Source organism: Thalia democratica, chromosome 4, assembly GCF_965202585.1.
Source record: "Thalia democratica chromosome 4, ktThaDemo2.hap1.1, whole genome shotgun sequence".
NCBI classification, from domain to species: Eukaryota; Metazoa; Chordata; class Thaliacea; order Salpida; family Salpidae; genus Thalia; species Thalia democratica.
The window spans coordinates 36,416,336-36,437,274 of NC_139168.1; the positions used below are offsets into that span (position 1 = coordinate 36,416,336).

General features: G+C 25.2%; 1 protein-coding gene across 2 annotated transcripts; it reads left to right on the forward strand.

The window, feature by feature from the left end:
- The first annotated feature begins 1,234 nt into the window (after positions 1-1,234).
- LOC145834460 (catenin delta-2-like) lies at positions 1,235-20,199 on the forward strand. 2 transcript variants are annotated; one of them, XM_082941895.1, is made up of 19 exons: positions 1,235-1,361; positions 2,541-2,662; positions 3,637-3,749; positions 3,944-4,026; positions 5,265-5,362; positions 6,187-6,329; positions 8,381-8,464; positions 10,493-10,712; positions 12,939-13,011; positions 13,301-13,432; positions 14,467-14,611; positions 15,141-15,381; positions 15,632-15,749; positions 16,709-16,849; positions 17,121-17,305; positions 17,611-17,744; positions 17,964-18,117; positions 18,398-18,554; positions 19,453-20,199. In XM_082941895.1, the coding sequence occupies exons 1-19, from the start codon at positions 1,296-1,298 to the stop codon at positions 19,540-19,542; spliced, it is 2,499 nt and encodes an 832-aa protein (XP_082798021.1). In that variant the 5' UTR covers positions 1,235-1,295; the 3' UTR covers positions 19,543-20,199. The 2 variants fall into 2 exon arrangements, with proteins under 2 accessions (XP_082798021.1, XP_082798022.1); XM_082941896.1 differs by lacking the exons at positions 1,235-1,361; positions 3,944-4,026 and having other exon boundaries at positions 2,550-2,662.
- The last annotated feature ends 740 nt before the right edge of the window (positions 20,200-20,939 follow it).

A 20,939-nucleotide genomic window follows, 5' to 3' on the forward strand; every position in this document is an offset into this window, starting at 1 on the left:
TGTGCCAAGATTAAAAAAACAAGAAAAACAAACAATTTCGATTTTTATGCTTTTACTAAAAATGTCAATGAGAAATTTAATACTAAAAAACAACTTTAGTGTTATAAACTATAAATAAACGCTTTCTAATAGTGTTTTTATCATATTTTACTTAAAATGTTGCATTAGTTATGTTCAAACTTACATACAATGTCAGTGGTTCTAACAATAAAAAAAGTATATTTACAGACGAAAGGACTTTCAAATTTATTTGCATAAACATAAACTTACATAAAAATAAACTTACAGATAGTACTAGTTAAATTTTATAGATTGAAATTTAACTATTTTATTAAGTAATTTATTAAGCTTTTAAGTTATATTAGTATTTTTTCACTTTATTAACTACAAGTACTTTGCTTTACTTTATAAACGAACAACAGAAAACAACTAGATGAATATTTGCTTATTGCTTAATTAAGTTTTTAAGGCAGATGACTCCGTCTTTAAATAAACACAACAGTTTAATATACTAGTAGTCATTGACTACACTTTAAAAAAAAACATTTTAACAACAAACAAAGAGTTTTTTTTAGTTATGTAAGTTGAATTACGTTCTTAACTTTTTTAGTTTTATGTTGGTAAAATGTTTTAATTTTTAGTAGAAATAAATAGACTTTTTTTATAGGCGAAAATTGAAATATAAAACTATCGAGCGGGGTGGTTAAGCTTGAATAAAGCTACAAAAACAATAAGTTTATGAATTCATTTAACTTATAATAATAATAAAATGAACTTAATTTACGATAGATTTTTTCAATTAATGTATAGATTAGCACTATACCTTTTTTATTTAAAACAAATTATTAGTGCGCATATTAATATAGTTAAACAGTAAAAAAATTACAGAAAAAAAAGTTTAAGTATATAAATAGCAGTAAAAAATTCTTATATTTTAACATTTTTTCGAAATTTTTACTTTTACTTAAAAAGCTAGTTCCTGATTTTAGAACAATCACTCGATTCTTTTTTAGTTTCTCAGCTTTAAATAAAACAAAAAAATAAGTTTTAGTTAAGTGTAATGTATTGCAAAGTTTTTTTTTTGTGAAAACTATTCTGGTTTAAGTAGTGACTGATTTTTGATAATCAAACAAATAAACAATATAGCCATATTTGTTCCAAAAAAGATTCAAGTTGTTAAACAAGCTAAAATTGAGAAATACTACACTTTATGTTCATTCAAAAACTACAGAATCTAGTAACCAATACATGTTGTAACATATAATTTTGTGAATTAATTCTATTTACCAAGAGCCATGACCAAATTACACAGTAATTTAGATGGTGACAGTAATGTTCTATTAAACTCAATGAGACAACAAGTTAGTTACATAGTTGTTGTATTATTTATTTATATTACCTAAATCAATGTAGTTATATATTTGTTCATTACTAAAACTTAGATAAAAATAAATATTCTAAATAAAATAAAATATTGGAAAAAAACTAAAAATTAACATATCCTTCCTGTATTGAAATTTTAATTTATAATAATTTTAAACAGCTGATTTATTAGGTTAGTTGACAAAAGAAAAAAAAAAAGCTTTTATCAAAACATTATAGTAAAAAGTAGGCCATGTTTTATTTTTATAAGTCCTTTTTTATGTAAGTTTAAAGTTTAATAATAACTGCAAGTTATAAAACTATCTTTTACCTAGTAATACATAATAAAGTAGTTCAATCCTGACTCATAAAACCTGACTTCTTAGCTACTTTTATTGAACACAATAAAAAAAAATTAAAAGTAGAGTATGTAAACAATAACTTAAAGCATTTTTTTTCAAATTAACTTCATTGTAAATTTTAGATTTATTTTTCAGAATTTAAAAGTAAGTTTGTATTTGAAAATTATGAGCTAAAATTATTTATATTTCCTATGAATTGATGTTTTTTTTTTCATTTTGTATTTTTTAACCAAAAATACAATGTGTTAATTTACTTAATGTTAAGTGTTTAGCAAATAAAAAGTTCTGTAGTCCCTAATAACAAAAAACTTTGTTTAATATTTTCAAAACTAAAACTATATGTATTTTAAATATTTTTTTGAACGTCTGCATTTAACAGTTTTATAGGTTTTTAGTAGTATTCCTAAATTTAATTTAGTGTAACTTTTATTGCTGTAAGGATTCGTTTGACTATAAAATTTTATGTTTAAATAAGTTTTAATATATAATAATGTTTTCCTCTAATCTTGTTTTTTGGAAAAATATTAAATATCATTTTATATTTTTCTTTAGATCACACTATTATTAATAATCTTCTGCTTAATTTCTTTATATTTGTTTATCATTTTTATACAAAGATGAAAAATTTAAATTAGTATCTCTTAAAAAGTTTATTTTTCAAATTTAAAAAATAATTCTCATATGGTTTTAAATATTATTTAACTGTCAACTTAACTCATTAAAATTACATGAACAATCTAATAAAAAATTAAATAGATATTCAGAAATTATATTTGTTAAGTAAATTGTAACCAGTTTATTTAAAAACTTTTACAGGAAAAACAATTTGAAGAGCTTTCAAAGGAACTAAAACTTGAAAATTCACTAAATTCTTTGAAGCTTGCCCACAACAAAAAGTTAAAAAGAAGAAGTTATAGTGATTACCAAACTGTAACAAGGTTGGTTTAGTATTAATTTATATGAGCTGTTACTTATTAGATAATTTAACTTAGTTTTGATAATTTTCAATAGTTTAATTATAACTATTTTATAATTATAAATTAAATTTTTATAATAAAAGATTAAATTTTATCTCTCAAATAAAATACAAGCATGATATAAAAGCTAAAAAGTAGTAAAATTAGTATTTAAATATCAGATTATTTTACTACTGGTTTAATATTTTTTTGTATGTAGCCAACTATTTTAAGTTCAGCAAAAGCTTACCTTGAAAAACTCCCCTTGAAAACTTACCTTGAAAAACTTACCAGAATGTAAAAAATAAAAGTTTGTGTTGGTGTATTGTAAAGTTAAGCTTATACTTGTATACTTATAAATTTTAGAACAAATTTTTATTTAATTATTTCTACAAAATTACATAACAAAATACTTATATAAACATCTTTTTTTATTTTAGTAGTTTTTGTGCAATATAATGAAAATGTACTAAAAACTATAGAGTTAATTTATCAAGATAAGTATGATAAAAGTTACATATTATTTAGTAATAATGACAATCACAACCTTTTTGGACAAAGTTACAAGTTTAATTAAAATAATAGTTTTGATATATCTATTTTTCACTTTTTTAAAATTGTAATGCTACACATTATAAATACTGGTTTTTTTATTACTAATAATTTTAAAATGTCTACATACTAGTAAATTTGAAAGCAGAGAAATTCTCCACATAAGTTATACATGCCAATATATAAATTAAATAAACACAGCATATGTCTAAAACAATATAACATTTTAGGTTAATGTTTTTGTTAATAAACTGACTGATAATATATTTTTGAATACCAGTTAATTATAACATACTTAAAGTTGTTTGTAGAAAAATGATGTCCTTTGTTTATCTATGAATATATAAGTAAATTAAAGTACATAAAAAAGTTAATAAAGTATAAATATGTAAATTTAATATCAGAAAATTCCATGATCATTACAACCCAGAATTAACAAAAGAAAATAGTGAAACTGAAAGCAAAAGAGATTTTCTCCATAATGAGTCTGAAGCAAGAAAAAGAGCTTCTTCAAGTTGTTAGTATGATTTTCATTAATGAAATATTCTTAGAAGTGTTTGATCAATTTACAAGCTTATTTTTTAAATATTAAAAATTAACATACATTAGACAACTTGGTTTCAAACTCGTTTTGAACAAGTAGGTGTTAGTAAAAATAGAATAAGTTGATTTAGTTTAGGGTGTTTTTCTTCAGTATGGTATATTGTTTAGTGGGAATAGCTTCTTGTCAACAAGATGAAAATCTTAACACAAACAATAACAACTTTGTTGGTTATACTACATCTACTCAAATGGTAATTTTAATGTTGTATATAGTAAAAATGCTACATATTTAACTTACTTTTTAGAATTAAATTGTTTCTAATTTATCTACTTTAAAATAGTTATGTTTAAAACAAAGCTTAGCTTCAAATATTAAAAATAACTAACTAACGATTCTTAGAAGCTTTAACTATCAACTAATACGTCGAAAATGTATTTTAAAACCATTAACGTTTAAATTTATATATATTAAAGTTATATAAATTTTTAAACAAAGTATGTGTACTTTTGTAGAAAAGTTATATTTTGCGCATTTTAAAGCTTAAGTAAAGTTGAATATATATAAAACGACATAAAGTTTAAAGTTAAGCATTTTATAGTCTTTAAGTAGTAAGTAGAACCTAAAATTGCTACCATTAGTATTTTAAATCTATGAATTAAAGCTCTTCAACTTTGTTTTAAACAAGAGAAGTAATAATGTTATACATTTTCGAAGAATTATGTCTTTAGTGTTTTAATGTCTGATTAAAAACAAGTTTAAAGATAGTTACTTAACCAAAATTTAAGTTTAAAATTTAGCATTAAAATTTTATGTAAAAATACTTTGATTAAAAACTATCAAACTTGTATGCTACATACAAATCTTAAATCAAGTATAAAATTATTTGTTCAGTTTTAAAAAATTTTTAGTTATAATTTTTTGGTACATATTTGTACTATAAGTTTTTAAAAATAAATTTTCTGTGTAATTAATTTTTAAGTTTTTTTTGTCTTCTATATTCATAAACATAGTTTAGACTACATCAAGTTACGTTATGTAATTGTTTAACTAGTTTTAGTAAAGTAGATTGTTTAATAGTTGAAAATAAATTTAAGTAGTTTATGTTTTAAATCATAAGTTTATCACTACTTAATGTCAAAATTTTATTCGCGTATTTAAAATTAAATATTAAAGTGACACATTTGATTGAAAATGTTATTGGTTTCACATCTAACTTAATAATGCAAACTTTGACTTTATTTAACCTAAACAATTTCATAATAAAGTGAACAATTTTTATTTATCATTTTACCTTAGTTCTTTGTTGGTGCTTTTTAGTATAAGTTATACTAGATATTTTGAAGGTCAGTTATATAGAAAAAACTTTAAGTTTAATCTTAAACAAAATGTTCAATAAAAGAACAAAGGTATGTTTATGGAAACTTGGTTTATGGATGAATGTTTAGGTTAGAAAGTTTTATCTCAATATTAAACATTAATAACTGACAGTACAACCAACCGTTTGCACCATATGGCAACCATCACTACGTGCCTTATCACCATTACCCTCAACTGTTTCATCACAATTATCAACAACATGTAAATAGGTTTGTTTAGTACGTTTAAGAAAGTAAAAACTTCGGTCAAAGTTAAGTAATATTAAACAATATTTAAAGTTTTGAGTAACTTTATTTCATTATAGCTCGTGAAAAATTTTGCTTGAAGTCTGTGTTGTTTTTATAGTCTTACACTTGTTTTGACTTTGATAGTTTAGTTTGTATTACTAACGGTAGTAATTAATTTATTTTGTAGAAACATATCTATAGTTTTTATTTTGTATAATGTTAAACATTTCTTTTTTATTTATGCCTATTAGAACTCTATGTTTTACAAGCATTCTTAATATTTAGTGCACAATTTTCCAAATCTAAACCATAAATTTTTAATGCACAAGTTTCTTATATTTTATAAATTTCTTTAATTTATTGTAAATAAGTAATAACTAGACATATACAACAATACAAGGATTTCAAAGCTTACTAAAGCTTTTAAGTATTCTCCAGTAAAATATATACTTCTATTGTTGTTAATATTTACTTCGTAAAAAACCAAGTATGATGTTATATATTTTAAAGCTCATTTAAAACTTTTGTATGAACATGAATAAAATCCAAGGTATGATGTTTAATTTGTCACGCTTGTTTGTTTACATAAATTTTCAAAACTTAAAACTCATAAAGTCTGAAACTACTGCAATTCTCAGTTTGCAACATTTTTACTTTGTTAAACTGTATTTATGTTGACCAAATTATTTCAAACCTATCTAATGATTTGTAAAGGGTGTTATCAATAACCCTTTGTAAATATTTTAATAAAAAATTTATAAATTGTTTATAAAGCTGGTATGATAAAATTGAATAAAACGCAAAAGGATGATGTCGATGCAGCAGAATGTGCAAAATGAAGTTTACTACCCAATAAACCGCTACAACCACCCACCTTACTATCACAATCACAACTTGCCTTACTACCAACCTTATCAGCAATACTTCCCTAACAACTCTCCACTGACAAGTTTGTCTGTTTTATTAAACTGAAATGTTTTAAGATTAAACTTAAAGTTTTTTTTTGTTGTATTACAGCCATTCTGCCAACAAATAAAAACTATGCACACCTAATTAACCGTAAACATGGCTTTTACACGACGTTTTTTTTTAAAGTTCATTAGTTATGTTTCAAATTTATTTTCAAGTAAAAGTTATAAGCACTGTAAAATAATTAAAACCAGCATATTTAATTTAAGTTGTGTAAGTGTAAATGTCTGTTAATAAAAAAACACAATATAACTTTATGAGTAAAAAAAAAATCTAATCAGTCTATAAAAAAGTACGATGCATACAATAACTTTCCTTACAAGTATAATTATTGAATTTGTGGTTAAACACTAAAACTATATTAAAAACTATAATATTTTCAAAGAATAGTTTTAGATGTTAAGTGATATATGTGAGCTAGGATCCATTTAAATTATTTTTTTTACCAAGTGTAATTTTAGTTCTTATATAGAAAACTTATGTTTATTTGACAAATACTATTTAAAAAATATGTAAATTTAGTTTTATAAATAAATTTTAGTTTCCGCGTCAGTAAGTAAGTAACTAGATAACTTTCTAAAAAGTAAAATTTTTATCAAAATTACTAATTTTAAAATTCAGATTGAAACACAATATGTATATAAATATATGCTTTTCATATATACATTTAAATTTTATGTTTTTTTTGCTTTCATTTATTAAACTTTGAATCTTGGTGCTTTTTAAGTTCTTTCAAAAATCTTAAGCAGTAAAAAGCACATTTAGTAGATAAAAACAAAAGTCATAAAAATTTAATATTATAAAAACAGATTGGTCTTTACTAATACTATACTGTAAAATTTTGTCATAAACTTACATTATATAAAAATTGCCGAACTGATTTAGATACTTTGTAAAGTACAGTATATCCAAGCTGAACAGTTCAGTAAAGTGTTTTGTTTAGTATCTGTATAAATTAGTATGTAACTTTAAGATAAACTTTTAATTTATTACATGTCATAAATCTAAAATAAATATCTAGTGAACTTTACTTAATATATTCAGAATTTTTTTAAAATATAAATAGAAGTAAATTAATTATGTTTTTTTAGTCGTAAAAAGTTAGATTAGTTAAAAAAAAGATATTGCACAGGAGACCCACGCCCAAGTATAAGCTGAATAAATTCAGTTTATCAGATATTCATTTGTGATTAGATTAAATCTGCACTTTTAAAGGCTTAAGTGTGTCTAAAATGCGATTTTTTGACTAATGCATTAAATTTTTGTTTCTGAACTATTTGTAGCTTGTGGCACTTCTGTATGAAAATAATCAGTCAACATCAAAATTTACGTCTTCCAATTAAGTGTATGTTTGGTTCAAACAACTTTTAAAGAAAAAATAAGTTTGTTAATCAATAAAGTATTAATAAAATTTAAGTAAAAAAGCTTTAAAGTATTATAATTTTTTGAAGCAAGTAAAAAATTGTGTTAAATGTTACACAATGTTTACAGAAAGGGTAAATAGTTGGCTTGTTTGTTTTAGACAGATATGACAACAAAATATTTTTTATTAAAAAGTAAATTTTCTAACAAAAATATGTTATAAAATTGATAATTAATCAAAATCATTATAATAGTTTTAATTTATATTAATAGTTATTACTATAAGTTATTTAATTTTAAATGTAAACTGTTATTTTGTTTAGATTTTTCTAAGTTTACAAATTTTTCTACATTAATGTACAAAGATTTAGTTTTGCCAAATAAATAAAAGTTTTGTATGTTATTGAAGGACACAAATTTAATTTTTTAGTACTACTTTTGTTAGTTTTTTAATTAATCGTCATAACAATTATCACAAATAATAACACAAGAACCGTAATAATAGCAATTGTAATGGTGTCAAATAAAACCTTACAAAATAGTATTCATTAGTTTTTTTATACAGTCTTTGCACCTTTCTATCAACTATTATTTATTTTCAAAATAGTCACAACATAAGATGTAACATGTTTGATTTTGAATTATAAATAATGTGGTTTATTTTGACAGAAAAGCAACATAATGTAGAGCATGAATTACCGATGAATCAATCAAAACCAATAAACTTGCCTCGGATCAATAAAACAAATTATCGTAAGTCTTGTGTATTTAAATTATATATAATTGAAATAATTTATAACTACAAGTTGTAAGTAGTTATGCCACCTAGTTTGAGCGTAATAACTAATATGTACATTTTACATATGTCTTTTAATTGTATTAGTTACAATTAAAAATTAAATTTCCAAATATACTGTACTTAGTTAGTTACGTACAAAAAAGTATAATTCTGTAAATTCGACTTGGTGCATTAGTAATATAAAGAATGAAATTGTTATTGAAAACGTTTGGAACTTAATACTGATATAACATCCTAGGTTTATATATAATTTTAATAACTATATTGTATCGGTTTCAAAATTTAAACAACTTAAGATGTGTTACTAGAGCTCCTTAAGCTACTTGAGATATATAAATTAAATATACTCTGTCTTAAATGGTAGAAATGTAATGCTTATAAAATAAAAAGCTTGTAAACGTTATATTTTGTGTATAACTGTAGTTTGTTTTTGTAACTAAATTTTTTCTCTCCATAAAAAGTTAAAAAAGAAGTAGGATATACAAAGTTGCTTATTAAAGTTGTGAGCTTATTTTTTCACTTTTACAATGTCTATTAAAGAAATAGTTTTTTTTTGATTATCTAACTGTATAATTTCAATTATTCAAGTTGAAATTACTACGTTTTACTGTTGCGTCTAAATAGACAGTGTCAGGTTTCATGAAAAACATGATCAAATTTTTAAATACATAGTCATAAAAATTGTTATCTGTCTAGTAAAAATTTTGTTTTATGTATCTTTTTTTTTTTGTTTTACTAGTTTTATATAAATCTCTGCTGAAAATACGAACCATTTAAATTATTAGCATACAAAATTTACCGTTATTAACAATGCTACTTTTTATATTTGTGCACATATAAGTGAAAAGCTATGTGGAAAAATATTATGAAACTGTTCTGTAATCATTATAATTTAGTAGTTTCTAAATGAACTAAAGAATATTTGTATTTTTTGACTTAAACCATATTGAATCACTTAAAATCAAAAAAAAAAGTATACTCTTCAAAAGCTTGGCAATTTAAAATGCCTTTAGGCAGATTGCTTTGAAGACTAATTTTCTTTGCTTCTAAATGACGGAGTTAATTCGTCATTTGGAATATTGCAATATAAATAAACTTCGCATTTGAATAAATAACTTATTGAGAGTTTATACAGTTTTAAAACTTTTTATTTTAAAATAATTTTTACTGTGTATAAACACTAACGATGAATCCGCTAAGCTTCACTCATAAAGCTATACAATTTGGTTTGATAAATAAGTTTCTACCTTTACTTAAGAACGTTTCGTTAGAACTTTATAACAAAAACATTTTTTTACGTTTTATTTATCATGGGAAACTGCTTAAAATACACTTCTTCGTTCAAACTTATAAATGTTTTAAATTTACTGCTACCAAATGCCCGACTACGCCTCGTTAACTTTTATTTTTACAAACTTCTTAAAACTACTTGTTTACAAAACAGTATTTAATTCGGTGGACCAACACTAAAGTCGTTGTACCGTAAAAACACGTTTGAAGATCATTTGTTTTATCAGCTTATAAGCATTTAACTTTACAATATGACAACAACTGAACATTTTTTGATTATTAATAATTTAATTTTTGAATTCGATTTTTTTTTAATTCTTCGTTTTATAGCTAAAAAATATAAAAATTGCTATTTTTACAAAATTATCAATTTTAGTATTTACTGCTGCCCAACGTATATTTTTAATATAATAATTTAATAGTACTCTCAATATTTTTCTTTATTCTTTCTTTACATAAATCTTAGCTGTGTGCACACTACTTAAGTAATAAAAATTTTAGAGCATGTATATCATTATCTTAATTAAAGTCTACTTCAAAAAAAATTAAATATTTTAATCGTTGATATAAGTTAGCTGCAGTTTTTCATATTATTTTTTTTTTCTCTAATCAGATTCTTTCAAGCTATATTTTTATTTGTGTAAAAGAGTTCAAAGTAAAGTTCATTATTCTAACCATAGATATTTTTTCAGCCAAATGGAAAACTTCAACTCCGTCCAATCAGGAAGCTGTGTACTCACCAACGTCCAATCAGGACAGCGTGTTCCTGCCGCCGACAACCAATAAAAACAAAGTGTTTTCGCCTTCCACGAATCATGTGCGTTCTTATTCGACTCGCGAGCGGAAGTCACTGAACCGTGACGACGCGCACAGGCACAGTTATCACTTCGGCAATTCGACTTCAGATCAACTGTTGGTAAAGTTTTAATATTTTATTAATACTTTATTTACTATCCTGTTAGAAGTAAATACAAAATTTATTATAGTAGTCAATTTTATATGGTTTATTTCAGTGATGGAGTCTTAAAACTTCTTTTTACTAACGTTTTTTAATCTGAAAAAAGAAAATAACATTGAACTATTCCAGGGGTCGGTAGCCTTTTGTAACCCGCGGGCCAATTTTTCTTAAAAAAGTCTTCGAGGGCCGCAGTTATTTCTAAATAGTTGTAGTATTTATTTAGTATAAAAATACAGTTTTAAGCCAAAAATATGATAAAGTAAGCAATAATAAAGCACTAGTAAACAGTATTTATTGAATTAGGAGCCTTAACCTAAGATTTAGTACAACCTTTTATTTTTATGGATTAAAAAAGGAATTTTTTAGCTAAAAAGTTACATCGCGGGCCGAAAATTTTGGCTTTGAGGGCCGCATTTGGCCCGCGGGCCGCAGTTTGCCGACCCCTGAACTATTCGAAGTTTTTATAAGCAACACTTTTATCGCAAATTATTTTTAAAACCATTTTTAAATAAATTAAGTATAATTTGTTTATTACGATACTGGATCCAAACAGTAAGAGTTTTAACTAATTTTTTTTTAGATATCTCTACTTAAGAATTAAATTAAGCACTTGCTAATCACATATTATTATTTTTTAGTTTTAATATATTTTAATATTTAATATGTATAAAGTATCTGATTTAGCTTTTAGATATACTGTGAATAACAAAGTTGTTATAATTTTTAAAACAAACTTGATCATAACATTTAGATATTGGGTTTTTTTTTTCGCTACATATTTTCAGGCCACATTGTCTATATTGTTTGTTTTTTTTCTACTAGGTTTTGTGTTAACTAAATTGAATTTTAATTGATTGAATACTTTTTAACTAGGAGTTCAGCCATACAGTATTGTATTAAAGTTCGGACTTGATCTGTGTGAAAATTTTTAGTAGGAAAGTAAACTTGTAAGGCACGCAAATAAACTTTTGTTTTGTAGCAAATCCTCGGTAAATACATTTTTTCCAGCCAAACTTAAATAACCCACAGCAAGCTTAACGATCGGCGAACAAAAAAGTTGTTTTAACAATTTTATACATCGACTTAAAACTACACGCTGCGTAAATTTCACATACACGCACCGTGCCTACACTTTACATTAATGTACGTTGTAAATGTAAAATTATGTTACTGCATTATGTTTTACTGATGAAATTTTATATTCAGTACAAGTTGTTTAGCTAATTGTCGTGTTTTATACTTCTGCAACGCAAGCTATTTTCAATATGTAACTGTCCAAGACTTTAAATTGAGTTTTACGAGCAAGTTCACTTATTTGTAGTACAATTTGCTAGAAAGTTAGTTATTATCTAAAAAGTTTTATATAAAATAGTGTGAAAATTACAAAAGTATATGTTTTTGAACACAAATACAAACATATATACTGCTTTAAATTAAAATTTAGTATGTAAAACATTATACGTTTTAATAAAAAAATTAATATAAATTTAAGTTTGTAAGCTGCGTATCTAAATTTAGTTGTATAAGTTTTAATAAAATTTTAAAAAAGTTTAAAACATATGACTAAATTTTTATATGCTAGTTCTCGAATGTAGTATTAGTTAAGTTTATTAAATTTTTCTCTTTATTTATATTCACATGGTTCTTAACAAAACAAATTAAAGTGGCACTTAAAGACTTAAGAATAAACACTCGAAAGTTCTTATATCGTGGGAGCAGCATAATATTTCGTTGCATGAGCATCTTACTTATGCTAACTTTTATTATTAGCACATATTAGCTGTTTGATAAGTACTTATTATATTTGTTCAAAAACGTCGTTTTCTTATGGTTATTTAAATAACTACTTTTTATACATAAACGATGTTTTTGAGGTGATTGACTTGTAAACAGTTTTTTAATTTTGTTTTTATAGTAATGCATATAGTAAACTCAAAGTGTCGTACAAAAAATGCACTGTATGTCTTTCTAAAAGTTTTATACCTTTGTCATTTTTAGTATGAAGAAAATAGAAAATGTTGAATTTTTATAAAATAGTTGTTATGCATATTAAACCAAAGTTTAAATTATTGATATACATGTTAAATTAATAAATATTTTTTAGAAAGTTTTCAAAGTTAGTTTACTTAAAGAAACAACTGATTTTGATACATACGTTCAACATTTTTTAAATTTAACAGGTATATTAGCGATGAATCAATGACAGTAAAAATTACAGAAATAATCGATACACTGCAAAATTCAAACTATCAGGTATAAAATGCTTACTGTTGTTTTAATTTGACATAAATGTATCATACATTACGTACAACAACTATGTGTTTGATATAGATATATGTTAAACATATATCATGTTGTGTGTTTTAGCCTAAGTTGTAGACACTGATTAACCAAGTATTGATCGAAGTTTTTTGTTTATATAAAAATAGTTACAAGTTTAAAAACAGTTTTGATTATTTTAAAACGGTTTTTTTTCACCTGAGTAATTTCTCATACATGATTATTACAAACAACTCTATTCATACATTATGACGTAACACAGGAGTCAGTTTCGAATGCAGCGGCGTACATTCAGCACGTGACTTATGGTGATGACGTCATGAAGTCATTGTTACGTAGGAAAGGTGTTGTGCCAGTGCTTGTCGAAATCATAAGCAACAATACCCATCATAAAGTCAGTTAATTGATATTATTTTGGTAAAGTTTTAGTTTACAGTTACAACTTTTTTTTGTCGTAAAATTAACAAGAAATCAAACAATATACAGTAGACTACCGCTTAAGTACGCACTTTTTTTGGTACGCACCTCGCCTTAAGTACGCACTTATCCAGAAAGACAAAATCGAGAATCCATTCTCATTTCAGCATTGAAAATCCTAAGAAGTTCCCTCATATTATCACGGGAGACATATGTTGGCTTTGGTGGTGCAACTTTACCTTTATCCTTAGACTTGTTCCATAGAGTCATTTTCTAACGCTTTCCATCCATTTTACTAAATTTCTCTAAATTTTTCTACAATTTCTTAATTTTTTTTATTCAAAAACTTTCAAAATATCTGCAAAAGAAAGGCTAATTTTAATGTGACATAATATAAACCTACATATACAGTATATTTAAGTCATAATTTAATTTAAATGTACACACATTGATGTTTTGAAAATGTTTGGTAAACACAATGTAGTTTGGTACTTCCCTCTAACAAAACAAAATATGGAAAATATGACTTAATATTCTTTTTTATATCATTGACTGACATTGACTTTCTATATTAAATGCATGTATTAATTATGTAGAAACTTTTTATAGAAAAAAAAATCGTTTTAAAATCTGTTAAAAGTTTTGCAGATTAGAATTATGTATTAAATGTTGTTTAAAATAAAAAGACTTGTTTATTTGGCTTAATTATTTGGTGGCTAGTTGTAAGAAAAAAAACAAACAACTAAATTTCATATTTTACTATGTCGTCAAAAAGTACGCACTACCCGTGCTTAGTACGCACTTTTTGGTCGGGTTCAATTTGCGTACTTAAGCAGTAGTCTACTGTATAGCATTTTTTCAAGTAAACATCATTTACTTAAAATCATACAGTATATTTACCTTCTCTCTGTTTTTGTAATATCACATTAATAGTAAAAAAAAAATTAAGAGATATATTAAGTTTACATTTTGTTTAAAAAATAATTTGCTTATGTTAGAATAAATATTCAGGTAATAGTAAATTCGCTCGGCGCACTGAAGAATATGGTATACAACAACACAGAAGGAAAAATGTCGCTAGCAAACTGCGGTGGTCTATCTGTCATCAGTAGGCTGCTACTGTCTTCCAACATGCAAGTTAAAACGCTCGTAACCGGTCAGTTGTAAAGTTTTAAGGCTAAATTATTTGTTGTTAAATAAAAATAAATATGTTTATTATCTTTTTAGTTAAAAGCTAATTGCTCTTTGCTTGATTACTATTTTTGAGTGTTAACTGCATTAAGATATGAATTAACTAAAATATTGAAATTTATATTTCCAAAGTTTTTATAATATGATGCCATACAATGTCAGTTTCAAAATTGTAAATGTTTATAACAACAATACAAAGCAATTAATGTAGTTGTATTGACAACTAATACGAGTAGTAGTGTTTGAACAACATCAAATACATGTGTATTGATAAACATGATGTAATACAAACAATTGGATTGCTCTCAATTCCATGTTGACAACTAATTAGCTGTTTGCATTGCAACAATGATACGAATGCAGTTGTAATCCTTTGTTAATCTTAATACAATTGATTCGCTCAATATGGCTATTAAAACGTTTTTTATTCTCTGAAACAAGATTCTTTAAAGTTTTTTTTTCTTTGTAATCAATAGAACAACCAAAATTTTCAGGAATTCTTTGGAACTTGACCTCATGCGAGCAACTCAAGCGAGAAGTCGGTTGCCAAACGACAAAAATTTTGATCGACTACGTCATTCTCAGGTACGTCACGATGCTGGAACCCGAAAGGACCCGTCACTTGAAAGTGACGCAACAAAAGGAAGACGACGTCACGAAGGATTTGGAAAATTCTGACGTCACTTTCCACCACAGCTGGCTCAAAATTATAACAAACTCAACCGGCTGCATCAGGTAAAACAATACGGCAAACATTTTTATGTCTTTTACTGAAAATTTAAGTAGCTTATTTCAGTAAACTTGAACTTTTACTTTTGATTTATTAATAATTTGATAAGTAATTTTTACTCTTTACTTTTGTTTATGCAAATGTACAAGTTTTCAAAATATCTATTTATGTACTTTTAGGTAAACATGTGATTAAATTTTGTCCTGTATAAATTATGTTTATAACAATTACCCAATTTATAGTTTTTCTATTCAGAAATTTAAGCTGTAGTGGAGTTCATATTCGCAAGCAACTTCGAAATTATCCTGGTTTCATAGAAGCATTACTGCTAATCATTGAAAATGTTGTTGGAAAGCAAGATATTGATTGTACTGTTAGTTTGTCTCGTCGTAACTTTTTAATTAACTTACCGTTTTTACATAACTTAATAACTTTTCTCGATAAGCTTGTTATACGTTTATTTAAAAATTCAAGATGAAATGTATAAAATAAGCCCCAATTTGATAGCAATAGTAAACATATATAATATATTTTATGATGTTATATTACTTTAACTAGACGACACTTTCTAGTATCTTAGTATTTCTAGACTTTTATGATAGTAAAGAAAATGTATTTTCGGTCAACAAAAGTAAGGTATTTAATTTAGTAGTGTGGCTTTTTAACCTAACAATTTAAAAGGTAATAATTTGTGTAATTAATATTATCTTTAATATTGTTTGCATATAAAACTGTAAATTTCAAACCTGTCTTATTTGTTGAAAAATTCAAAAGCATAAAATTGAAATGCTACTTCAAGTAAAATGGTTTATATATAATAGTTTTTTGAAATAGTCATAGTTTAAGTATCTTACAGCTTAAGTAAACTTAAAACTAATACTCTTCAGATAATCTCAAGTCAATATAGTTTAGTCAACAAATACAGAGTTTAAATAGTTTATTTTGGTGTATCTACATTACAGTTTAATAAAAAAGTATTCTTTATTTTGAAACATAGTTTAAAAGTTCTAAAATTTTATCTTTATATTAAACAAGCAAAGCTAAGTTTAAAAGTTTTAATGCAGTTTCAACATCCTTGTAGTTCTTATACTTTAAACAGTTATGATTCTTTAAATGTTTTTAAACTTTTTAGCATATCGAAAATTTAATTTTAAACCTACGTCGCATCAAATATTTAAAGCCAGTTTTTAATAAGAGTTATACTTATACATCTTAAAAAATGCTTCAAGATTTCATAGTATGTTAAGTTTTTATTAAACACTAAAATCTGTAACAACAAAATAAAAGTGCTTATTCTTTTGATTCTTAAATTATTGTTATATTCTCATGTAGGCGATAGAGAACATTGTGAGCACATTGCGCAATCTTTCGTACCACATTGAAGAACAACAAGAACCACTAGGTGGCAGTAGTGACGAGGAAAGTGTTAAAAGCTGCTTTAAATTTCAGCGGAAAAAATCAAAAGACGCCGAGGTTTGTTGTACAACTGAGTTTTGAATTTTTCTTGCCTCATCTAACTAGTAATAAGAATAAGTTTTCATAAAACACTTTAATCAACCGTTTTATGATTTAATTTCATAGAAAAAACTTTAAGTTGATTACTATATCGTGTTAAAATTTAAGCTAAGTCTCCTTAAAAGTGCAGTATAATACCATCGAGTCTTGTGAAGCAAGAAACACAAAAGCTCTCTGACACACAACTTATATTTGAGAGCAAACCATCAAACACGTATTTCTTCAACAGACCCTCTCCCTGCTTCTGTCGACTCCCGAACCGCGCAACTACCGCCTCCTCGTTCATCCGACGGTGGTGAGGAAGTACCTGGCGCTGTTGAGTCACTCAACGAACCCGCAGACGCTGCAATCCGCATCCGGGTGCCTGCAGAACATATCGGCCGGTTCCGACTCGCAACATGCCACTTTGATCAGGTTTGTTGAGTTGGTGGATGATAAACTTGTAAGGTGTTGTTTAAAAAAACACAAAGATTCATGTTTGTTTTAGTTTATTGGTTTGCTTTTAAAAATAAAGCTTATATTACTTTGTAAAAATACACATAATTATTAACTTTTCGGTTTTAACTCTATTTTTAAAAGTTTGTCATCTTGGCATTGCTCAAACCAAAAAAGTTAACTTAAAATGGAAGGTTAGTAAGAAATTAAAAAGGACTAAATTCAGTTTTCTAGTTGAGTTACTGTAGTTAATATCATTAGCAAACTTACTATTTGACTTATAGAAAAACGGTTCGAAAGCTAAAAGGACTTCCGATGTTGGTCGAGCTTCTGCACAAGTCCAACAACAAAGTGGTAGAAGTTGTGCTCGAAGCGCTTACTAACTTGTCATTTGATGAAAGAAACAAAGTTCTGCTAGGTAATATGTTTATAAAACCCCTTGTGGTTTCCTAAAATTGCAACGCTTACTCTTACTAAAAATTATTTCTTTGTAAGTGTATGAAAAAAAACTAGAGTAGTTATATGCTTATAAAAACTAATAAACAAGTTTCTGGAATTTTTAGCTTTAAAAATTGTGTAAATCTGTGGGATTAACCTTAAAAGTGGTTTTTTAACATTTGTGTTTATAACGTGACAGGTAAACACTGCATGGCAGAAATCATTCAAGTAGTAAGCGAAATCGGACGCGTCAATTTGCTGTGTCAACTTCTGACGTCTAACGAAGATAACTGCGCTAATTTTTATTCACTAGGTGGCGTGGAGAGCATTTTAGAACTGAAAAATAAGAACTTGTTAGTTTTCATATTTGAACATGATTTATTTTTAACTATTAGTTTGTTGAGTGTCTTTAATTTGGTGCCATAAATGTGAATTTCTTAATAGTTGTCTTAATTATATCAGTTTTTCTTAATTATATTTTAATGAGTAATAAGACTAAAACATCTTAATGAGTGATGTTCTACTTCAAAAACATTTTACTATTTTTTCAGCAATAAACAAGTTTTACATGATAAATAAATGACTTGTCTATTATTATTTACTTTTCTTGTCATATATAAGAATTATTCTTAGAAATGCGAGTCGTGTTGTGAGGGGGTGCAACAAACTGCTGCAGATATTGTGGTCATGCAAGAGTGTCAAACAGCAAATGAAGAAGAAAGGTTGGAACAAATCCAAGCTGTTTCAAAGTCAACAAATCCAAGTTAATTTGTCGTCTTCTCGTCAGGCTGTTAGTGTTTTTTTTTCAGAAGTTGTAAAAAATTTGTTTCGAAATATTACTCAAGTTGTTACCAGCATTACTGAATCAATAATAAAGTTCTAACTAACTAAACAATGTGATAATAACATCTGAATCCTAGTAAATAGTGGCATTTGAAAATTTAGGCAAAACAGTAATGGAAAATCAGAAAGTTTCAATTTTGAGATTCCTGTAAAATCCTGAAATTTTGAACCAAAACTTTTAGATACAATTTACATTTCTATAGAAGCTAAATATAGTGCTGCAATATAAAAATACAGTTTTTGTTTTTACACATAAAATTAAAACTATTTATTGACTATCTTTTTTGTAAAAGTACCTAGTAAGTCAGTGCTTAATAAAAAAAAGAAATTCTAAAAATAACCTTAAATTTTAATTTGTTTAGGCTATATATAGTTTTGAAATAATCTTATGACAAGGAACTTGAAGTACTTAGTTTTAAAAATTTGCACATGTTTCAACGGAATAAAACCCATTTTAAGTAGTAATCATTATCTTTTTTTTGATTATTTTATTTTTAAACCCTTTTTTTTTTGTGTAAAGATTGATTTTCTATTAAAAAAATTACTGGTTAAAAAATCTGTATAATGGTAATAAAACCTTGAAAAAAGTTTTTAACAATATACCGTTGTTTTTTTTTAATATTTTTGTTGAATTAAAAAAAAAGTTTTAAGCTTACAAATACTTTTTTCAAAGCTTTAGTATTTTTTGAATTTAGTTAGTCAAAATAATTTTACGTTATTTATGTTAGTAATTAAATTTATGATAAATCAGTAGATATACTCTGTTCAAAATTACAAAATCTAGTACTTAACTTAATTTTGTATACTTTTGTTTTCAATTTTTTTTAAACATTATGATGTCACAGCAAGCATCTCCTCTCGTTATCGCATCTTCAGACAACTCTCGTGTTTATGACATCAACAATCATCACCCGAAGATGGATTCGTGGGTTTGAGTTTTAAGTGAAGTTTTTTGGGAGTTGGTGAAAGTTGAGTGACTGAGAACCGTGAGAGAATGTTTGGAATTAAAATTTACAAGTTTCGCTTTTATGGGAAAATATTTAGTTTGTGGCTAGACTAGTACTAATCTTATTAAACTAAAAATAATGAATTTAGTTTTATATTTCTCGTTTTAAAGACATTTAAAAAAAGCTAAGTATATTTTTTATAAATTTGTATATTTTGTTTAGTCAGTGCAAAATTGTATCATTATCAGTTTATATTTTTTAATCATCAGATGTAAATCAAGTATTATTACAAAGCCTTATATCATAATACATTACTGATTTTGTTTGGAATTGTTAAGCTACTACCTCAGTTATTGATATTTTTAAGTTCCCTGTTTTTAATGTATTCTCGGACAAGTGAAATTATAATGTGAGTGGTACAAATTTTGCAGTTTAAAAAGTGTGTGACGTTGTTTGATTTCATCAAATCAAATTATAAACTTTTCAGAATTCATTTTTACAATGATTATGTGAACCAATCTCATTTATATATATCTCATAAATATTATAGTAAACAATGTTTTATTATTTGTTGTCATTTTACGATTATATACTTCAAACTAATTAATTTAATTTATATATTTTTTTATCTCAACTTAATATATTTCTACAGATCACATAGTTAATATGCTAGAAACTTAATTTTTCATGTTTTTTTTATAGTAAAAATAACTTAAAATATTTTTTATCTAACCAAAATTATCGTATATTTTTACTGCGCCCCTCAATAAATTAAGTGTAGAAACATTTTTTTTTGTAAAGATTTTATGGAACTAATATTTGTGTGGTTTTATTTTATTAGTACTGCAAAACTATATAATCTGTAAAAAATATAAAACAATAGTAATACAGTAACTATTTATGAATTAAAAGATAAAATTTTGTTTATGTTTTATTAAAAATTTTTACATAACTAAAATAAACTTTCAAAAATTTTATAGGATTATCTTACAAAAAATTATTATCCACCAAAAAAGTTATTAAAAATTAACAATTGAAGTTTTCGTAGTGGTTTATTAATTTATCGTTTTAAAATTGGCTATAGCGAAGTTGTTGAACGAATTAAATTTGTAACACAAAACAGAAATAGTACTAAAGTTTTTGCCTAAAAGGAAAAAAAATACTGTAAAAAAATCGTGCATTTATTTTCCTATACTATTTAAAAAATACATTTGGAAAACCAGATTAGTTATAATGTTTTCTAAATAAGGTATTTAGTAAAAGTAAATTAATTCTTTTTTTTTAATTTCTAACGTAATTATTTCGGAGCAATCATGTATAAGCTTAAACAATTTCCAGAAAAAAAAAATTGATAACTTTTCTGATTAATTTAACAATATTTAGAT

Coding starts and splice junctions, on each gene's coding strand:
- LOC145834460 (XM_082941895.1), top strand. CDS start 1,296: ATGACCAAATTACACAGTAATTTAGATGGTGACAGTAATGTTCTATTA. Junction 3,750..3,943: donor AAAAAGAGCTTCTTCAAGTT/GTTAGTATGATT, acceptor TATATTGTTTAG/TGGGAATAGCTTCTTGTCAA. Junction 8,465..10,492: donor GATCAATAAAACAAATTATC/GTAAGTCTTGTG, acceptor ATATTTTTTCAG/CCAAATGGAAAACTTCAACT.